Below are 23,499 nucleotides of genomic sequence, written 5' to 3' on the forward strand. Positions count from 1 at the left end.
CATCAAGTGGGCGGTCCTCACCCTCCAATACTACCTGCTAGGACACCCTTTCACCCTCTGTTCGGACCACACACCCCTCCAGTGGCTCCATCGCATGAAAAATGCCAATGCGTGGATCACCCGTTGGTATCTAGCCCTCCAGCCATTTAAGTTCAAGGTAGTCCACAGGCCGGGGGCACAGATGGTAGTGGTGGACTTCCTGTCCCATCGGGGGGGGGGATCCACTGTGGGCCAGATGGCTACCCGGCCTGAGTCAGGCAGAAGGGGTATGTGGCAGCGGGGGGCGTGGCCTAGCATTGCTTTGTGAATGGAGGGTGGGGCCAGGGAAGGTGAGTGGCAAAGTCAATGCACCTGTTGTTAATTAATGGTGTGTGTGTGTGTTGTTGCAGTGACAGAGGATAGAAAAGGAGGGAGAGAGCAGAGAGAGGGGAGCTCTCTTGACCAGAACATGTGTGTGTGCTTGTGTGACTGTGTGTGAGCAGCGAGTGAGTGAAGCTGAAAAGCAGCAAGATAAGAAAAAAAATAGTGTGTGTGAACATCAGCTCCTGTTTGCTGTGCTTCTATACTCCACCCACATCAGGGACTTATTACACACTTGTATTAATAAACACACCTTCTGCACTTACATCCATCTCCCAGCCATCTCTGACAGAATACTTTGCACTCCCTGATAAAGAGAATGCATGTTCACCTGTTCATACATCATGTTCAAGAACAAAATAATGTTAATGGTGCTAAAGCAGCCACCGTCAAATGGTGCGGCTGGAGTCTTGTTCTTGGACTCGACTCGGATCAATAGTGGACTCAACTCGAAGTTTTTTTAATGACTTGGACTTGACTTAGACTTGAACACTGGGGACTCAAGACTGGACTCAGACTCGAGGTTTAGTGACTTCACTACAACACTGCCTGTAAGGGAAGTTCATTACTATGAGCAATACAGATTATAAGTAGCATATTTCTGGTCAGCTAGCAAATCCTAATAGCTGCTGTTCCACATTTGAAACAGCGTTACCTTTAAAGCTACAGTCAGCATGTGTTTATCACACATAATCACCTGTCAGTTCATTTTACCTGACTTAATTCAGTTCTAGTATTGGAGGCCTGCTGCCCTGCAGTGTTTCACTTTTTCCCAACTACACTCACAAGTGATTCAACTTTAAGAGCTAATTATCAGTCCCTACATAGGTTACATCAGGTGTGCTGGTGGCAGGGTACATTTGAAAAGGTGCAGGAGTTGACTGGAGCTGAGAACCCTAAATAGGCTGTTATATATGAAAACCAAAATGACTGTCGCTTCAAAACCAGGCTTCCAAAACTTTTGACTTCTGTAAACTATCATTAAAATATAGTAAATAGAAGACTTACGATCAATTTGGTCAGCAAAGACTTCGCCATAGATCATCCAGTATGGCATGAAGAAGATGTTGCGAGCCAACATCCATGATGGATCCTCATTAGGGTTCAGTATGGCTTGACGTGCCACACCGAAACTCATCAGCACCACCAACATGATGATCACAAAATACATCATGTCAATCATCTGCCAAGAAAGAAAGATACTGTTAAAGCAACAGTCATCAAGTCATTCTATCATTGTATTGGCGAATTAATAAGGCTGATGTCCTCACCATCTTGCCAATCATCATTACGTAGGGTCCGAGGTATTTGTTAACCCCGAAAATGTCAAGCAGGCGGATGTACCAGTAAATAATGTTGACGCAGTAGATGACCCGACCATAGCTCATGAGTGGGGGCTCCTGGAGACGGAGCACCATGCCGATGGAGAAGATAAGGATAGCCATGAGGTCTGTGATGTTCCAGTACTCCTGCAGCCATACTTTAACTTTCTGCAGCAGTTTGCCAGGCTCTGACATCAGGATCTGAGGATGAGATGCATGTTTGAGAGAAAAGACATGACTGAAGCAACCATCATCCAGTTTTATAACATTGGGGGACTTTAGGACTTGATGGCCCTGGCATGTGACTTACATGCTTGCTTGCTCACTTAGTCTCTAAGTTTATCAGATGGAAGATTCATACACGGGAGCTATACAGTGAGTAGGATTTGTATGTGTCATTTGAAATTCTTTTTATTTTTACTATTATCATCATCAATATGCAGAATAGCCTATCAGGTCCTTTATGGTGGTCTTAAATGGCTTTTGAATATCGTTGTCCAAGTGCAACCAATAGTTTACCACACTAAACACAGTAAATGCAGTTCTGAACCATATGACAATAATTTGATCATAGATACAGAAATGTCAAGAAATATGTGTCAGTCAACCAGATTTTCATACCAGATGCTCAGATCATGGACTTTGAGTTATACCTGCTGCATTACACTACCATGCCTCCATATGCAGGAAATACAAACCAAAGTGAAATTGGACCAAGGGAACTTACTGTAAATCTGACATAAACTCATGTGTGCGCAACCCAAAATGGTCCATTTTCCAGGCAGAAAGTCTTCAAAATATCCATGATGTGCATGATGTTTCAGCGAGGTCTGAAGTGTATTTCTGGACCAGAATGACACTAATTTTACTATGGATTTTCAAAAAAGCTATAGGTAATTTAATTTGATGCCTCATTGATTGGTTGACACCATGCCAAATATGTCAGGATATTAGTCACCAATAGTCTGTTTCTAACATGGGACCAACTTTAATCTGTACAAAATGTTACCAACAACGCTAGAACTGTTGTTGATCCAAGATAGTCAGTCATAAAATGTGTTTTTATTCTTTCTAACCTCTGAACATGCAGTGTTGAAAACATGGAGACCAGGACTCAGAATCAGTCAGGACATGTACAATGAATGGACGCTGTCAAGTGTTGACTCCTTTCCAGTTCTGGACAGTAACTACACGGTAGTCATTTAAAACGGGTCCTTATCTCAAGTCCTTTAGAACCAGCCTCAGTCCAACACAGTTGTGGATGATGTTGAAAGTGGTAAATGTATCCCATGGGGTGCTATTGAGAGGATTATTCATTGATAGTTACTGGATCAGCCAGCAAAAATGGTGCAAAATATCATGTGCTTTTCAACACCGTTTCTACACATTCTGTAAACAGGGCATCTGGTACAAAAATCCCATGGCACAGCACAAATATAAATACAAAGACTTCACATGCAGTACAGCAATCACAATAGTCTATTGGATAAAAAAGGATTCTCTGAACCAGTCAGTCACAGAGCTTCAGATTATCATTTGTAACATATCTAAACCTCATCTCATCTCATTATCTCTAGCCGCTTTATCCTTCTACAGGGTCGCAGGCAAGCTGGAGCCTATCCCAGCCGACCACGGGCGAAAGGCGGGGTACACCCTGGACAAGTCGCCAGGTCATCACAGGGCTGACACATAGACACAGACAACCATTCACACTCACATTCACACCTACGGTCAATTTAGAGTCACCAGTTAACCTAACCTGCATGTCTTTGGACTGTGGGGGAAACCGGAGCACCCGGAGGAAACCCACGCGGACACGGGGAGAACATGCAAACTCCACACAGAAAGGCCCTCGCCGGACCCGGGGTTCGAACCCAGGACCTTCTTGCTGTGAGGCGACAGCGCTAACCACTACACCACCGTGCCGCCCCATATCTAAACCAACTGCAAATAATTTCACAAGCTCCAACAAGAGTGCACATGAGCTCTATGGCCAGTATGGGGCAGTATTCGCCTTCTCATCACAGAAAGAGTGAGCTTTATTTAATTCCTGAAAAGAAAAAAATGTGCACTCAAAAAAAAAAGTCTCTAAAACAAGACTGTGTGGGGAAATCAGCGGAGGGATTTTACAATTCTCTGTTCACTACTTGAGATCACAATTTCTGTCAGATTTCAAATACTGTAAGAACAGTAAGGGTAATTATTTTTAAAAATATGGGAAGAGCTGTAATCCATCCATCCATCCATCCATCCATCCATCCATCCATCCATTATCTGTAGCCGCTTATCCTATCCTACAGGGTCACAGGCAAGCTGGAGCCTATCCCAGCTAACTATGGGCGAGAGGCAGGGTACACCCTGGACAAGTCGCCAGGTCATCACAGGGCTGACACATAGAAGAAGCAGCAACAACAACAATAATGGATGACTTCGCGTTTGTACAGCTGCTGCTTCTCGTCGCTTAAAAATGGCGACCTTTCACGGTCTTGCAATTGTTGTTGGTCTTAACAACTCCACCCCCGCTAACGTAAGCAGTTCTTTCCTCTGGCCCAGCAAAGAGTTGGTGCTAGCCTGGAACCAGTTTTTCTGGCCCCAGAGCCAGTTCTTTGTCAGTGGAAACAGAAAACCCGGTTCCAAACTAAGCACTGGCCCCGAACCAGCCCTGGAACTGCTTTGGTGGAAAAGGGGCAATAGACACAGACAACCATTCACACTCACATTCACACCTACGGTCAATTTAGAGCCACCAATTAGCCTAACCTGCATGCCTTTGAACTGTGGGGGAAACCGGAGCACCCGGAGGAAACCCATGCGGCAGCTGTAATTCATCCAGTATAAATATGGCCCCTCAAAACAAAGTTCATTCATGATCCACAGGGATAGCAAAGGAAAAAGTGAATATCCATGTAGGTTGAGAAAACATACACAGTACTACATTGGGAGTCCTCACAGCTGGGTTAAGTCCAGTATTGTAGGAAGTGTAAGGCTGAGTTTCAGGAGCTCAGCTTGTCTGATCTCTCCCAGTAAGCTTCTACGGAGCCCTATCCAATTTGAAACCCAGCTGGATTTGTAACAATTGTTTTGAGCATTTGAAGTTGTAGTCAGGAGTGTAACGCAGTATCTGTTCAGTGCTCCAAATGTTCATCTCTCTGTTTGGATTTAAACCCAGAGTGGGTGCGCCTAAACCAGAAGGGTCTTTCTTTCTTTCTTGCCCACATGAAATGGAAATGACACTGTAAAAGTAAGATTCATGTTCTTCCATAGCTGAAAAAGATTTGGGATGTAATGGCATCATGTTGAGTCCAAGGAAGAGAAAATGTAAAATATAGACACCTACAGAGTACATAAAAGACTCAGTATTTACATAACTTAGCATATGTAGTTCCCTGCCATATGAGGTTGTTCAAATAATCCTTTTTTTTTAATTAAAAGTGCTTCCTTACACTTTGAAACATCCCAGAATGTTTGTTCACATTCATTCCACCTGCGACTGAGTCTGTAACACACCTATTAGTAACGTATTATAATTGGAAATGTCATCAAAAGGGGCTACAATACATTAGCCCAATGGCATTTAAAGGTGATAGGCAACGGTTTTCAATTTATGCACATTTGAAACTTTATATGTTAAAAAACCCTCTGTAATTTTCTTCTGGTCCCAAGAAGTATTGCTAATAAGTAATAATTAAAATAAGTTAGTTTGGATTGTGGCGAATTTCTATTCTGCGATTTTCGTGACCACTCGGTGCGTGACATCATTCAAGACAAACAAACCACCGGAGTTGAGTCCACTTCCGGTTACTTGCGTTGCCGTTCGGCTTGAGTGCAGATGTGCGTTCAGGAATTTCCAAAGAAAAACCATGCCTTATTGTTGTACAGTGAACTGTAATAACAGGACCGGTTCAGGAAGAAGTTTTTACCTTTTTACGAGAGAAGAGAAGAGGCAGAGAGAGTGGATTGGCTTTTTCCAGAAGAGGAGAAGAGGCGGAGCGAGAGGATTGGCTTTTTCCGAAAAAGGAGAAGAGGTGGAGCGAGTGGGTTGGCTTTTCCCGAAAGAGGAGAAGAGGCAGAGTGAGAGAGTTGGCTTTTTCTGAAAAAGGAAAAGAGGCAGAGCGAGTGGGTTGGCTTTTTCCGAAAGAGGAGAAGAGGCGGAGAGAGTGGATTGTGCGCGTGAAGCCAGAGGGTTGTTTTTTTCCGGAAGAGGAGACGAGGCAGAGAGAGTGGATTGTGCGCGTGAAGCCAGAGAGTAGATGTTTTCCGAAAGAGGAGAAGAGGCGGAGAGAGTGGATTGTGCGCGTGAAGCCAGATGGTTGGCTTTTTCCAAAAGAGGAGAAGAGGCGGAGAGAGTGGATTGTGCACATGAAGCCAGAGGGTTGGCTTTTTCTGAAAGAGGAGATGAGACGGAGAGAATGGATTGTGCGCGTGAAACAAAATCAAGCAATCAAAGAAGAAACGGACCAGCAATGCTCAAGCAAAAAAGAGACGATTGGAGGTAAACATTTTTACTTTTGTTTGCAATTGACAAGTCAAGAATCCTGAGGGATCCTGTACAATCATTGTGGAAATGAGACAAAGGGATATTTCCTTGCTTAGAGTCGGCTATAAATAGTATAATGCCATGGATGGCAGGCTAATGTGGCCTACTGGCACACTGTCAAGTAATCATTACCTATATCCACTAGGGAGGGCGGTTTAATTATTCTTCAAAAGGGCTCTTATTTACTATTACGATGAAAGTAGGAATTTATCATAATTACCAGGATAAATCGTTTGGGCGCAAGTCTTGTTGAGGTCCGGCGTCACCGTGATCAGAGTCGGCCAAGTCGCTGTCCGATTTCGAGGCTGCACGGTCAAACCAGTGAGCCACATTCACCGACCGCTTCACAACAGCCATAGGTTCATACATATATGGTTTTACCTCTCAATATTCAATTTGGAGACTTCCTACTTCAAAATCACTATCGCTTTCAGACATTTTACACAACCTCTCACGACCAAAGTCCGTACACGTGTGCTCGGTTCGCAAGTAAACACAGAGCTGCTCCCAGTCTGTTTGCCTTGAATGATGTCACGACGACTGTCCCCTGGCGGTGAAAGTGCGCATGAGTGAGATGTAAACAAACCTTCGGAAATTGGGCAAAACAGTATATTTTAACTGTTTTATTCAAATTTTAGGGTGCAAATTAGACACCAGGAAGATTGAATTCGCTTTTTGGGTCGTTCTTCTCGACAATAAAGTTGATATTCTATGTTTCACCTCCGACCATTGCCTATGACCTTTAAAACTAGGTGGGTGTGTAGTCACATGACACAGTTGTTGCTGATTGGCTGCATGAATCTACAGCAGAGAGTATCTCTGCTTACAGCACTGGGCTCGTTACAGTTAGCTCACAGACTCGCTTCATATCATTCTGTGTGTTTTTTGTACAACCAGTAGTGGTGCTGTTACACTTTAAAAAAAAAAAAGAATCGCAAACAGTCCTCTTTAAAATGTTTATTAACTGCAGATAAGATGATGTGGATGCCCAAAATATGAAACCTTACATTAATTTTTCTTTTACCTTTAAAAGGCCGGGGGGGTTGGGGGATACAGATGCTAATGTGAGTTAATTCAAACAGTTCCCAGTGTCTACACACAGAGATTAGTAATGCCATTTAAAGGTATGAGGTACTGGTTTTGAGCTAAATTCCAAAAATCACTTTGGAACTGAGGTGTAAGGAAATCCGCAGATATATACCATGTATATGGCCAAAAGTTTGTGGACACCTGACCATCACACCCATACCATATTTGTTTTTTGAACATATGGCTGTGTTTGGGGTTGTTAAGGTTTAGCTGGGATTTGGACCTGGTTCGCTGGTGTGATAATCCAGCAAACCCCCACTAGGCCACCAGGTGGATGACTCAAATGCAGAGGCATGAGGTGGAAGTAGAAAAAGTATCAAAAGGTTTATTTACAATATTCACAAAAAATCCAAAAAGTATAATCCAAAACGCTCAGAAGATCTAAGGGAAAAAATAAAAAATCCAAAAGTTCAAAGTCAATACAAAAGCCAAAAAAACTAGAAAAGAAAAGGCAAAAATACCAAACACTCAGAAGATCCACAAAGTCAAAAACAAAATCCACAAAGTCCAAAAGAAAGCAAAAATACAAAGAACACAAGGACATGGCCGAGGAAATCGGAACAGAGGTAACTGGAGCTTAAACATAATAAAGACTCCGTGACAAGAGGACTGAACTCAGGGGGTATAAATACACAAAATAAATTGGAAACAGGTGACACTAATGAAAACAGGCAATCAACACCAACCCAAAACACAGGACAGTGGCGACCTCTAGAGGCCAAAACAAACATAGACAAAAAACAGGAAATAACAGTGGCCTCTAGAGGCCAAAACAGTCCCAGTCCTAACAGGGGTAAGCCTTTAGTTCCGGTGAAGGGAAATTTTCATGTTATTTCCCTTCACTAGAACTAAGGGGCCCAACCTGTTCCAGGATGGCAATGCCCCTGCACCCAAAGCCAGGTCCAAAAAGACATAGTTTGTCAAGGTTGGTGTGGAAGAACTCTAGTGGCATGCAGAAAGCCTTTTGGGATGAATTGGAACACGGACCTCATACCAGGCCTTCTTGCCTGACATCAGTGCCTGAGCTCACTACTGCTCTTGTGGTTGAAATCCCCACAGCCATGCTCGATAAAAAAATCTGGTGGAAATCCTTCCCAGAAGAGTGGAGGTTATTATAACAGTAAAGGGGAACTAAATCTGGAATGGGATGTTCAACAAGTACATATGGGTGTGATGGTGAGATGCCTGCATACCTTTGGCCATATAGTGTACAACTAAAAAGTAAAACAAAGTGATTGTATCTCATCCACTCTTTGACCTCACCTCTCTCATCTTCTCAATTCCATTGGTGAAAATGTAGGCGATCACAATCCACTCCTGAGGAGAAGGCCAGAGGTCCATTTTTACCAGCACGATGTAGTTGAAGAGCATTAGGTATCCCACATAGGCCATCTGGGTGGAGGGGGGAAAAACAGAGTTCAGTGAAAGAGATATAAAGAAACCTTGGCAGATTTTTTTTTAAATTGTCTAAGACTTCTTGAAGTGAACACAGCAAATGTGGTAACCAACTGTGCTTACAGCAGGTAATTACACTGCTCAATATTTACATGGAGAACAAAAATCTACTGTACTCATTTCACTTTCATAACAAATGATGGCATTACCTACTGCTCATTTATTAGTTACTATATTCTATTTTGTAGGTGTATAGTTCCTGCCTGCAACTCTTCTGCCTCCATCAGCCCCTTTTGCCACATCCATGAATGGAAAGGGACCTTGGACGTTAATGCTGATTATTATTTGGGTGGTGGATCTCAGCACAGCAATGACACTGACTTAGTCATTTGTATGATGCTTGGATAACCCCAATTCCATAAATTTGGGACACTGTGTAAAACATAAATGAAAAACAGAATATGACGATTTGCAAATCATGAAAACCCTATAGTTCACTGAAAATAGTACAAAAGACAACATATCAGATCTTGAAACTGAAAAACTTTAGTGTTTTTTGAAAAATATATGCTCATTTTCAATTTGATGTCAGCAACACATTTCAGAAAAGTTGGGACAGGGCCAACAAAAGACTGAAAAAGTTGTGTAATGCGAAAAAAAAAACTAATTTGATTAATTAGCAACAGGTCAGTAACATGATTGGGTATAAAAAAGCATCCCAGAGAGACGGAGTCTCTCAGAAGTAAAGGTTGGGGAGGGGTTCACCGCTCTGTGAAAGACTGCATGGGCAAACTGCAACAATTTAAGAATAACATTCCTCAACATAAAACTGCAAAGAATTTGGGAATCTCATGATCTATGGTACATAATATCATTAAAAGATTCAGAGAATCTGGAGAAATTTCTGTATGCAAGAGACGGCTGAAAACTGACATTGGATGCCGGTGATCTTCAGGCCCTCAGGAGACACTGCATTAAAAACAGACACGTGTCTGTAGTGGAAATCACTGTATGGGCTCAGGAACACTTCAGAAAACCATCGTCTGTGAAAACAGTTCATTACTGCATCCACAAATGCAAGTTAAAACCAGATATAAACAATATCCAGAAACACCGCCCCCTTCTCTGGGCCTGAGCTCTTTTACGATGGACTGAGGCAAAGTGGAAAATTGTCCTGAGGTCTGATGAATCAAAAGTAGAAATTCTTTTTAGAACTCATGGACACCATGTCCTCCAGGCTAAAGAGAAGAGGGACCATCCGGCTTGTTATCAGTGCACAGTTCAAAAGCCAGGATCTGTGATGGTATGAGGGGGCATTAGTGCACATGACATGGGTAGCTTGTACATCTGGGAATTAATGCTGAATGATATATACACATTTCAGAGCAATATGCTGCCATCCAGACAAAATCTTTTTCAGGGAGGGCCTTCCTTCTTTCAGCAAGACAATGCCAAACCGCTTTCTGCACATATTAAAACCGCATGGCTCTGTAGGAAAAGAGTCCAGGTGCTAAACTGGCCTGCTTGTAATCCAGACCTGTCTTCTACTGAAAACATTTGGCGAATTATAAAGCGCAAAATACATCAAAGGAGACCCTGAACTGTTGAGCAACTGAAATTGTATATCATCAGGCAAGAATGGGACAACATTCCACTTTCAAAGCTACAGCAATTGGTCTCCTCAGTTCCCAAACGTTTACAGCAGGGGTGTCCAAACTGATCCATAAAGGGCCGTGTGGCTGCAGGTTTTCATTCCAGCCATGCAGCAGCACACCTGACTTGGCTCATTCAATCAACTGAACTGTCTTCACACAGTCAAATACTTGCAGCCACACCCACCCTTGATTAAAAGGTGAGTGTGTCAGTTGATTGAATAAGCCAAATCAGGTGTGCTGCTGCATGGCTGGAATGAAAACCTGCAGCCACACGGCCCTTTATGGATCAGTTTGGACACCCCTGGTTTACAGAGTCTTGTTAAAAGTAGAGGTGATGCAGCACAATGGTAAACATGCCCCTGTCCCAACTTTTTTGAAAAGTGTTGCTGACATCAAATTCAAAATGAGCATATATTTTTCAAAAAACAATAAAATTTCTCAGTTTCAACATTTGATATGTTGTCTTTGTACTATTTTCAATGAAATATAGGGTTTCCATGATTTGCAAATCTTCACATTCTTTTTTTTATTTACATTTTACACAGTGTTCCACATTTATGGAATTGGGGTTGTATCCACAGTCTTGCTGGAGTACTGTAGGTATACACCATTTTAAACAGCTAAAGTGTCTTCTAATCCATAAATGTGCTTAGTCTTTGCAAAAAGATTCATTTATCACATTTGTCAGTCTCCTTGATGGAACTTATTCTTGCCATATGATATCCCCTTTGGACATAATGTGTACAATTGTACACATGAAGTTTCATAGCATGAAGTTCTATAGCATTTTTCCTTGTGTCCGAAGGGGATAGGCGAGAGGCTGGCTTTCACCTTTACACCTACTTCTACATTGAAAACCGTCAACTCCTCTTGTGTCGGAAATGTCTGACACCACAACACCGTTCTCTGAATTTTGCAGAGACTATGGACATTTGCTTGGAAAAGTTGTTCTAATTTTGTACCAACAGAAGTCTCAGCTGGAGCTTTTTTTTTCCCCACATAGAAATTTACTGTGCCTATTTTTAATCATCTTCATAAACATCTCTCTAAAAATCTACTTCTTCTCCTCATGCATTGTATTTTTCTTAGCGTGAAAAACACCCCAAGGGCTGATGTGGGTGATCTCACACTGTGTTCCGAACAAAGTTTCAAATTAATCGGCATCGTGACTCGAGAAGGCCTGCATGTGTCGGTAAAGAGGGAGTGCAGAGAGTGAAAGAAAGAAGAAAGAAAAAGTGTAAATAACTCAGCCGCAGTGTGAAATTGCAGGAGAAGTGTGTTATTGTTGGGCAGCTCTGAGTTAGTCATATTTCTAAGAAACACTTATTAAGTTTCAGTTACTGTATGTTTATAATGTTGAACATTTTAAGCAATTGGGAATGGAAATGTAAAGCACACATACTGTTAATAAATAAATAAATAATATTAAGGCAGGGCGGCACGGTGGTGTAGTGGTTAGCGCTGTCGCCTCAAAGCAAGAAGGTCTGGGTTCGAGTCCCATGGCCGGCGAGGGCCTTTCTGTGCGGAGTTTGCATGTTCTCCCCGTGTCCGCGTGGGTTTCCTCCGGGTGCTCCGGTTTCCCGTAGGTGTGAATGGTTGTCTGTGTCTATGTGTCAGCCCTGTGATGACCTGGCGACTTGTCCAGGGTGTACCCCGCCTTTCGCCCGTAGTCAGCTGGGATAGGCTCCAGCTTGCCTGCGACCCTGTAGGACAGGATAAAGCGGCTAGAGATAATGAGATAAGATATTGAGGCACCACCATGTCTTATTGAATTTGAATACCAAGAATGCTATGTTGGGCCACATAGCATGTGACAATGAGGAGTAGCTTCCTCGATTGTGTATAAAAGGAGAAGCCTCCTGTTCTCGAGCTGACTTATGGGATGATCTGTCATACTGTCAGTGCAGACCACTTGGTTTAACTGTGACAGATAAACGAATAATAAGGAAACACTACAAACATACACAATTTTGGATAAATGAGTCAGACTGCTTAATCAGTCTAATTAAAGATGTAGAGTCTGGCTCCCGAGTGGATCAACTTAAAAGCATTTGCCCTGTCATCTGGAGAGCACTGGTTTGAATCCAGATGATGCCACAGAGAGCAAAATCTACCCTGTGCTCTCAGGGAGAGAGGGTTTGCAATTACGACTGTCAGTTACTGTGAGCTCGTGGATAGTGCCGTCACCTTCCCTGGTTTCTAGCTGTTGTGTGATAGGGGAAATCTGTCTGGTGGAGGGAATTGGCTGTGCCTAAATTAGGGAGAGTATTGGGGGGGGAAAGTAGAGTCTCTGAATTTTCAAACGGGGAGGATGGCAGAGGCTTTCTCTTCTCCAACTTTATTTTTTCGAATGTTAATTTGCATATAGCTTGAGTACTTATGTTTAGAGCATTTTAAAAATTACATATGACTGGTTGCTCATGTGTATGTACTCACTTGATGCATTTTCTTGATTTAATGCCTCCTACTTGACAAGCATGCCGATTCAACACAGCTCATTGTGGTGTGACGGCCCATTTTGAAGCTTTATTTAATCACTGGCTGTTAGGTTTTTGATCTGTCTGTCCCGAAGGAATTGACAAAACATGATCTAGGAATGTAGACCCTCTGCCACCTAAGAGATTCTGCCTCACAGATTGATCTGGGAGCAAACAGTCACTGACACAGACAGCTGCTCAGAAATGCAAAACTGCTTCAACTCCTTCAAGTTAGATGGGTTGTGTCGGTGTACAGCAAGCTTCAAGTTATGCCACAGATTCTCAACTGGATTGAGGTCTGGGCTTTGATTAGGCCATTCCAAGACATTTAAATGCTTCCCTTTAAACTAATCCAGTGTAGCTTTAGCAGTATGGTTAGGGTCATTGTCCTGCTGGAATGTGAACCTTCACCCCAGTCTCAAACCTCTGGCCAACTCATACAGGTTTTCCTCCAGAACTGCCCTGTATTTAGTGCCATCCAGCTTTCCTTCAATCCTGACCAGTTTTCCTGTCCCTGCAGATGAAAAACATCCCCACAGCATGATGCTGCCACCACCATGCTTCACTGTAGGAATGGTGTTGGGTTTGCGCCACACATGGCATTTCCCATGATGGCCACAAAGTTCAATTTTAGTCTCATCTGACCAGAGAATCTTCTTCCATGTGTTTGGCGAATCTGCCACATGCTGTTGGGCAAACTCCAAACGTGTTTTCTTTTTTTTTTTTCCTTTAAGCAATGGCTTTTTTTCTGGCCACTCTTCCATAAAGCCCCATTCTGTGGAGTGTATGGCTTAAAGTGGTCCTATGCACAGATACTCCCATCTCCACTGTGGATCTCTGCAGCTCCTTCAGTGTTATCTTTGGTGTCTTTGTTGCATCTCTGATTAATGCCCTCCTTGCCCGGTCTGTGAGTTTTGGTGGGCGGCCTTCTTTTGTCAGGTTTGTAGTGGTGCCGTGTTCTTTCCATTTTGCTATAATGGATTTAATGGTGCTCCGTGGGATATTCAAAGTTTGGGATATTTTTTATAACCCAACCCTGATCTATATGTCTTGTCTCCACAACTTTGTCTCTGACCTGTTTGGAGGCTCCTTGGTTCTCATGTTGCTTGCTTAGTAGTGTTGCAGAGTCAGGGTCCTTCCAGAACAGGTTGATCATGTGACAGATCATGTGACACTTTGATTGCACACAGGTGGATCTTAATCAACTAATTATGTGACTTATGAAGTGAATTGGTTAGACCAGCTCTTATTTAGGGGTTTCAGACGAAAGGGGGTGAATACCTATGCACACTCCAGATTTCTGTTTTTTTTTAATCTTAATTATTGTTTGTGTCACAATTAAAAAAAAAAAAAATTGCACATTTTAAGTGGTAGGCATGTTGTGTAAATCAAATGGTGCTAACCCCCCAAACATCCATTTGAATTCCATCTTGTAATGCGACAAAACAGGACAAATACCAAGGGGGATGAATACTTTTGCAAGCCACTGTATCTAAGTATAACGTAAATGGGTGATGAAGCATTACATCACTGGTTTAGACTACACTACTGTATGAAAGAAGAGAGATATTATGTACCATTACATCACCTGTCAGGATCATAGTCTTATGAAAGAAGAAAGACATTAGTGGTCAACATAACCTTCATTAAGCAGAGAGCAAAATGTGCGAGCGAAGAAAAATCTCAAGGATTTAATGAACCAAAACAAATAGCAATCAGAACAGCCTGGACCAGTTTCAAGCATGGCAAACATATATTTCTATCACTGGCTTTCTGTGATCAGATCACTGAATACGTGTTGTCTTAGGCTGCTGGGCCATAGAAGGTTCACGCTGCACGCTGCATGCTGCACGCTACACGCTACACGTTCACGTGAAGAACCGGACCCTGGGCCATTAAACTTCATGCTTGGATGTTCACGTGTTGCGTCTGTTCTACTTTGACCGAGTAACCAACAATACGGACTCTTCGGATGACGACGATTGCCTCATTCTGCTTTTACTGAGACAGAGGAAGAGAAAAAGGAACAGAATTTGGAGCCGAGAACACTTCCTTCTGAGAGAAACCCGTGGTGAATTTCACCGAACATTCTATAATCTGCTTGACAATCCCGATGAAGAACTATTTTTCAATTATACCATTCAATTATATTTTTTCTGAAGTTTTCCCCTGAAAGCATAGAGTTATCTCCCTAGACCCGTTCTGATTGGCTGGCGCGGCGGTGACCGCATGCATTGACTGGAATTTCCATCTTCACGCCTAGAAAAAAGTGTGCATGTTCATTTCATGCTTCACGCGTGAAGTGTGCAGCGTGCAGCGTGCAACGTGAACGCCGTTCTATGGCCCAGAGCAAGTCATGCTACGTTTGTCCACTTTTCTTTACACGCGTGTAGCGTGTAGTGTGCAGCATGCAGCGTGCAGCGTGAACCTTCTATGGCCCAGCAGCCTTAGAAGCAACGATACACAGGAATGACACTGAACAACCCAGTGTTGTGACTCTTCAGAACCCTGGCCTGTAACAGTATACAATGAAAATATCAGCTTTGCAAAACTGTTGGACTGTATCTCTCACCGTATGGAACCAGAACTTGACAATGGGGGCATTGTAAAACTCATAGATCTTGCGGCCCACTGGAATTAGGCGATGGCGGTTCTGGGCCTCCTCCACTTCCTTTTTCCGAGAGACTTCTGAGCTCACGTTCCCCAACATAGCCTGAGAATCATGAGAAAAGAAACAGCAAGGCGAGAAAGAGGACACATTTTATATAAAGTGAGTAAGGAAGAATAGTTCTTATCACTCAGAATTGTGTGAGGCAGTTACAGAAAGAAAAAAAAAACTGCCAATCAATTCTGAGCACTCAGGCAGGTGGCACATGTGGCAGCTTGATGATACTGCTGTAAAATGATAGAAACAAAATGGAAGAGAAAGGGTAGGAGTTGAAGTTGAAAAAATTAATTCGATTTCCATGTGCCAGAGAAACATGTTGAGCCAAGAGTGGGGACTTACAAGGATGGAGAACGTAGCACACTCTTTGACGTGTTTCAATTGTATTGCAACCCTTTAACTGTTTCATTGTTGAACCCAACATCTAAGCCGTCTATTGAATGGCGCATTCTACAGCCTTCCCAGGCCTTATTTCTGATATCCAAACACTGGGGGGGGGGGGGGGGGGGGATTTTTTTGGGGGAAGAATGACTAATGCATTTAAATTAAATCATCCAGGCATTTCAACTTGACATTTTTCACTGGCATCAGTAGAAAATTGTTTCAGAGGCATTTAATTTGCAATACAATTGTTGCCATAAATTTATAAATCTGCAATAGATTCATAGTAGCAAGTGGAAATATGAATTGCAGAGCAGAGTTTAAACATGTCACAGTGATACAAATACAAAACAGGGCAAAAAAAAAAAAAGAAGAAGAAGTCCTTTGTGTAACATCTAGCTGCAGCCACACATAATCAGCCCTGTGTTGGATAAAGCGACAATTTGAGCAAAGTGTCAGAGAAGTTAAGAAAGTTGAAGTTTAATCAGTGAAGAATGGAGAAGCTACACGGTGGATTAACTAATTGTCATATCAAATAGATCTTTGATTCATGTTTGCGAGCTGGCCAGAGTGAGCTACCCAGCTAAAGTATTGTTTGAAGTAACGACCTTTAATTTTACATGAAGTTTTTTATACACTTATTATCTGCCATTTCATAGATGGTGTGTTAATTTTTGTTTTATTTATGTATTTATTTATTAATTTTTTCTTGTGCATGTTAGCATGGTAGTTTGAGTTACACCACTCCATACTTCAGTGACAGGGTTCCCTCGGGTTCTGAAAAATATTCTCCACTTTTTTCCTTTGAAAAATAAAATTAAAGCCGTATTCTTCACTTTCTCTTCGTCTGTATTTTTTCTTAGTTACCGACATATTAAAGTGGACTTAATACAGGAACTGCTGGACTCCACAGACAGCACCTCTAGTGAGTACCAATTGGAAATCAGCACCAAAAAGACCAAAGTGATGGCCATAACCAAGGAACCTATCCAAGTAACAGCCACCTGCAGAGAAGAACAATTACAACAGGTCTCTAGTTTTAAGTACCTGGGGTCCACAATGGAACAAACAGCCAGCTGTAGCCACGAGATCAGTATACGTCTAGGAACAGCTCGAACAGCCCTCCGAAGTATAGACGTAATCTGGAAGGACAGAGCCCTCAAGACAGCCACTAAACTGAAAGTGCTGAGGACTCTTGTCTGGCCAATGGTAACCTACGGCTGTGAGGCATGGACTCTACACGCCAGTGACATCCGCAGGATTCAGGCCTTGGAGATGAAATGCTACAGGAAGATACTGCGTATCAGCTGGACTGACCATTGTACAAATGACTCTGTGTTAGAAGAGCTGGGAGTGGGAAGAACACTACTTAACATCATAAAAAGGCGGAAACTCCAATACTTTGGTCATGTCACAAGAGCGGGTAACATCACCACTCACATATTACAAGGGACCATCAACGGTAAGAGGAGCTGTGGGAGACCACGAAGGAGGTGGGGTGACGACATCCGAGACTGGATGGGCACATCACTGGCAGTGTTCTCACAGAGCCAGAGACAGGAGGGAGTGGAAGAGGCTGATACTGGATGCCACCATAGTCCCCGACCCTCAGGCATGAGGATGGGACTAGGTAAAGGTAAAGGTAAATACAGGTTTATTCCAACCAAACTGGCACGATTCAAATATTTGTACAGATACAGCTCAGCCTCTCCATTACATATAAAATTTGGGCTCCATTCCTGCCTTTAATAAGAAAGATTTGATTTTGGACGCCCTGTGCACCATCAACCTCTTTAGTTTGAGCTTGCTTAAGATTATTTTAGCATGGAATTATTCAAAAGAGGCATTAGGACTCCCTTTAGCCTTTACTTCAACACAAAATTTGATGTAGAATCGAACAGAGTCGAGAAGAATCTTGGAACAACCAAGAATGAAGGAATTCAAATTTCACATTGCTTTACAAGCTGAAAACAGAATGACACCACGTTTTACGTCACACATTAGCCACAGGAACTCAACACACCATGCCACCCGAAATGTAGCTCGCTTCAGTCGCTTGCCGGCTGACTGCAATTTCACTTTGGCGTTTTTTACCAATCCCTTTATTACTGACACTGTCCGATGTGCTTGGGGACAGTAGGGGCTTTGAGTGTGCCTCCCCCGTACCTTTTTCAGCCCTTAAATCCTCATCAGTGCTTGAAGAAGCCCGCCCAAAAATACCCCTGTGTCAGCTTAGACTGCGCCATTGTTTGGTTCACGCAGCGATAATTACACCACCACATCAGGCTGATTAAGATGCATTGCAATTGGTCAAAAGCTTGGTGCCCATTTGGCCATTATATGTGGTCAATTTTTCTTGGTCACAAGCACGTGCTCATTGTTTACACCCTGGGTTCCCGCCGTCTCTTCACTGGGGTTGGATTTTGGCAAACGGAGGGATTTCTAGAAAAGGTGACTTATGATAACGATAAAGATGACAAATACATTCATCACTGTGATGACTGCTAGTAATTTTCTCTTCGTCACTGATGGATTATGTTCGTCAATGACAAGCGTGACGGGCACCAGTGGGAACCCTGTAATGATAAAGGAGCAATTTACTTTTGTCCAAGTGGAGGTTTCTTCCACCCAACCTGGGGCTTCATATCGTCAGCTGGAGCTAGACACTACTGAGCCAAAAGACTGTGTCATATACTGTGTCTGCACTTCATTTCTTATGGGTCATTTGAGATGACTTGTTCCTTGAATGCAATCATGACAAGAAAGAGATCAGATGACAGCTACTTGTGGGAATGAAGAGAAAAGAGGAGTGTGCTTTATTTTTTTTATCCAGAAGCTTGCACAAAAGGGTTTTTGGGTATGAAGGCACCAAACAGAATGCAGTAAGGAGCTCATTCGCGTAGCATGCGCCGAAATGAGAGGATTATGTTAATGAGAAAGGAACAGGCAGCGATCTGTCACAGTACCGTACTTCAGACGAGACCGTCGCTAAAAGGAAGAGACAAAGAGAAAACGAAGACGGACACACCAGTAGACAAGAAGATAGACAAATAGACACACAGAGACACGCTACAACTCCACGACCACACATCTTTGCTAGGACAACGAGGAAAAGGGGCAAAGCAGTGGGGAGAGAAAGGGTTGGGACATACAGTATTCCTTAAAGGCAGGAGCCATGGATTGGAAAAATAGCAAAGTACTGAAGGCCAAATTTGGGGGGCAGAAGTTCTTCAGCAGCATCATGTTGGGTGTGTGTGTGCTAGACTACAGGCTAAAGAACGGAGCTAAGGTGGGTGCTCTCACCACGGAGTTGTACTGCGCCTCACAGTATGCTCTTACGGTGAACTCCATGTCCTCCTCTTCCTTGTCCTTGGCTGGCTTGTCGGTCTCATCCGAATCCTTCTCCTGCAGATAGGCCTCCTGTTCCTGAGGCATGTATGACATCTCATCCTTGTTCTTAAACTCCAGACTCAGGATGGATGGAGGAAGCAGTAGGCCCAGGATGACCTGAAGAAATGAAAGCACAAACCCATATGTGTTAAGCCATCTCTGGATGTCATTCATTTTCAAGGAATCCTTAATACCTTTAGTCTGGTATTCCAAAGTACAGTAGTACCAAAATTCCTCAACTCTTCAAACACTATATAGAGATATCCAGAGCTTAAGTAAGCTCACAAACTGTCTTGGCAAGTTAATAAGCTCAGACGTAAACACTGCACTCATAATTTATGGCACTCCCCTGTGGAACAGCTTTTCTGTGCATTGAAAGAAACAGATCGCAGTAGAGCTCAGACTCATGAAAAAAGCCCTAATCCTTGTGTTTCAGCATCTGAGAAATGGAAAAAGATTTGAGTTTTGCCGTGTCTGTCTTCTGCTTGGCTGACACTACAGGATGACTAGCTAGTGTTCTTTTTTTCTTCAGAATGAAACAAACAGTTTATCAATATGAAATGCCAAGACAACAGAAAAGACTGTGGTGAGTACAAATGGGTTATCAATAGAAGAGAAAAGAGCCTTTGGGGAGAATTTTTTTTTTTATCTTGTACCATATGAGTGGTACTCAGGTTGTCCCTGAGGTGGGACTTCTAATAGTTCTACTCATAACCCAACAACAGAGGGTTTTAGCAAGCAAGCAAGCCCTATTAACTATTCAAAGAAATTTTAAGGGATGCTTGTTCCTAGTACTCTATAGCTGATGGTCAAAAAGATGTCCAAGGTCCAGACATTACTAAAATGAAAATCCTAACTGGCAGAGAAAATATGGAAAGCCCTGGCACAGGGTGGCACAGCAGTGCAGTGATTAGAATTGCTGGCTCACAGCTGAAGGGTCCTGGGTTCAGTCTTAAATCTGGATTACTGGCTGTGAGGAATTGCTGGGTGGATTTCTTCTCAGTATTCTGGTTTTCTCCCAATGGCCAAAAAACATGGAGGTTGATGGATTGGCTACTCTAAATTGCCCCTAGGTGTAAATATGTGTGTTTGCTTGGTGCCTTGCAATGGACTGGCATCCCATCTGGGTTGAACTTTCCAAGCATGTGCCTATCGCTGCCAGTATTTGGCACTGAGACCCTGACCAGGATAAAGCAGTTCCTGAAGGTGAATAAATGAATGAAAATAAGCCGAGCATATGTTTGGTGAGACAGCTCCATGCTAACAGGATAAAAGAAACAACCCGAGACTATAGCCCTGTCCTTTTTGTCTTATTGGTTGACAAAATTAATGCTTGCAAATTCACCTGTCAGAGTTTATCTAGATTAATTTGGCATGAAGAGAACATAATGTTATCAGTAGCAAATTGTCTGACAGCAAAGGGTCAAAGATTTTACTTGCCGGAGCTAAATGTAGATTAACCTCTGTTAATGCAAGTTGAGTTCCTAAGAGTTACTGTAATGATAAAAACGATCCCAAAACAGACAAACCTGATTTGTTAAATACGCTTTGGTGTAAAGGATACTTGTAACATGATTATGATTGCTTAACAGTAGTATTTAAAAACTTAAAATGCAATAAATAGAAAACTGACAAAAAAGGTTTCAGTCTGTTTAAGCAGGTTTTTCGTTTTTATAAATGTAAAGTGGCACAGGTCGATGTAACTGTGGAGCTAGAATAACCCCTAGGTACTTGAATTACACACTGTATTGCCCGCTGCCTCCTGCCTGTGAAGGAGAATGAGCTGGAAAAACACTGCACACTAATGTTTACACTTGGGTACAGAAACGGCCGTAGTTTATCCTCATTATAATTTTATAATGAGTAAGATCGTAACAAACATGGTGGAACCGGCGGCCTCCGACACAGAAGCGAGCGCTCAAGAGCCTTCAAGCTCACAGGTCCGTTTAGATTTGGAATATTTTTTCCCCTCTCTTTTCTGGCACATTTTACCTCTGACAATGTCAGATACTTCCTTAAAATCGTCGTGTTTTTTTTTTTGTCTCGATTTAGGAGTCTTCATTCGATCTGGGCAACCTGCCATGCTTGCTGTGGTTTTGTGGTCACAACCTCTGACCTGCTCAAACCTCACGTGACTTTTTTCCGAACTGGCTGCTGAGCGGTTTGTAAACAGACCAACACGTGGTTAGGACGCCCCATGTTAGGAAATAAAATGTATTGAAACAAGACAATGCATACCAGCTATGGGGATGGGTATCAGCTCAAACAATTCAGAAAGGGGAGTGGATTAAATGATTCCTGAACCAGCACATCGACCTGTGTCACTTTAAGACCTACAGTGATAACTCAGCCACTTCCCTTGTAATGGTGTCATTTTTATTTGTTATGACCTCCGAATACTTCTCTGAGCATTTTATGAAGACTTAAAGTGGAACCTTGAGGCCAGAGTTTTTGCGCATGCGAAGCCGCCCCATCCACATGTCAGTGAGCAACATCTGGCTGCAGGTGTGGGCGATGAAGTCGCGATGCTTGGCAGCTACAGCCAGCTGCAAGCAGGTGGCATTGCTCCAGTTCTTCAGCTCATAGGTGAGCAGCTTCATGGCCATCTGCTCGTCCTGCTTGTAAGACTGGTCCAGGAGCTCCACTGCCAGCTGACCAAACTCCCTGAAAGAGATTGACATTATAGAAGAAAGGAGGATGAGATACAAGGTGGCAGACGAATGCATGTCTGCACAAACACGTCCAAACACCAAGACTAAGGTGTAAATTAGATGAGGTATGGATTAGAAATGGACACATTACAGTGTCAGACAAACTACAGTGGTGCTTGAAAGTTTGTGAACCCTTTAGAATTTTCTATATTTCTGCATAAATATGACCTAAAACATCGTCAGATTTTCACACAAGTCCTAAAAGTAGATCAAGAGAACCCAGTTAAACAAATCAGATAACAATATCATACTTGGTCATTTATTTATTGAGGAAAATAATCCAATATTACATATCTGTGAGGGGCAAAAGTATGTGAACCTCTAGGATTAGCAGTTAATTTGAAGGTGAAATTAGAGTCAGGTGTTTTCAAATCAATGGGATGACAATCAGGTGTGAGTGGGCACCCTGTTTTATTTAAAGAACAGGGATCTATCAAAGTCTGATCTTCACAACACATGTTTGTGGAAGTGTATCATGGCACAAACAAAGGAGATTTCTGAGGACCTCAGAAAAAGCATTGTTGATGCTCATCAGGCTGGGAAAGGTTACAAAACCATCTCTAAAGAGTTTGGACTCCACCAATCCACAGTCAGACAGATTGTGTACAAATGGAGGAAATTCAAGACCATTGTTACCCTCCCCAGGAGTGGTCGACCAACAAAGATCACTCCAAGAGCAAGGCGTGTAATAGTCAGTGAGATCACAAAGGACCCCAGGGTAACTTCTAAGCAACTGAAGGCCTCTCTCACATTGGCTAATGTTAATGTTCATGAGTCCACCATCAGGAGAACACTGAACAACAATGGTGTGCATGGCAGGGTTGCAAGGAGAAAGCCACTGCTCTCCAAAAAGAAAATTGCTGCTCATCTGCAGTTTGCTAAAGATCACGTAAACAAGCCAGAAGGCTATTGGAAAAATGTTTTGTGGACGGATGAGACCAAAATAGAACTTTCTGCTTTCAATGAACAGCGTTATATTTGGACAAAGGAAAACATGTGAAACATGGTGGAGGTGGTATCATGGTTTGGGCCTGTTTTGCTGCATCTGGGCCAGGACGGCTTGCCATCATTGATGGAACAATGAATTCTGAATTATACCAGCGAATTCTAAAGGAAAATGTCAGGACATCTGTCCATGAACTGAATCTCAAGAGACATGGTGAGACATCTCAAGAGACATCTCAAGAGAAGGTGGGTCGTGCAGCAAGACAACGACCCTAAGCACACAAGTCGTTCTACCAAAGAATGGTTAAAGAAGAATAAAGTTAATGTTTTGGAATGGCCAAGCCAAAGTCCTGACCTTAATCCAATCGAAATGTTGTGGAAGGACCTGAAGCGAGCAGTTCATGTGAGGAAACCCACCAACATCCTTCAGTTGAAGCTGTTCTGTACGGAGGAATGGGCTAAAATTCCTCCAAGCCGGTGTGCAGGACTGATCAACAGTTACCAGAAATGTTTAGTTGCAGTTATTGCTGCACAAGGGGGTCACACCAGATACTGAAAACAAAGGCTCACAT

At 42.7% G+C, this 23,499-nt stretch overlaps 1 protein-coding gene across 1 annotated transcript in view; it reads right to left on the bottom strand.

The window, feature by feature from the left end:
- Positions 1-23,499, bottom strand: part of trpm3 (transient receptor potential cation channel, subfamily M, member 3) — a 421,760-nt gene that overhangs the window by 21,129 nt on the left and 377,132 nt on the right. The window contains exons 17-22 of the mRNA XM_060906727.1: positions 21,707-21,935; positions 19,185-19,388; positions 15,408-15,548; positions 8,572-8,700; positions 1,632-1,883; positions 1,369-1,543 (exon numbers count right to left, since the gene is read on the bottom strand). Coding sequence (XP_060762710.1) covers positions 1,369-1,543; positions 1,632-1,883; positions 8,572-8,700; positions 15,408-15,548; positions 19,185-19,388; positions 21,707-21,935 — 1,130 coding nt within the window. The remainder of the gene's footprint in view (positions 1-1,368; positions 1,544-1,631; positions 1,884-8,571; positions 8,701-15,407; positions 15,549-19,184; positions 19,389-21,706; positions 21,936-23,499) is intronic.

This window comes from Neoarius graeffei, chromosome 24 (assembly GCF_027579695.1).
Source record: "Neoarius graeffei isolate fNeoGra1 chromosome 24, fNeoGra1.pri, whole genome shotgun sequence".
Classification (NCBI taxonomy): domain Eukaryota; kingdom Metazoa; phylum Chordata; class Actinopteri; order Siluriformes; family Ariidae; genus Neoarius; species Neoarius graeffei.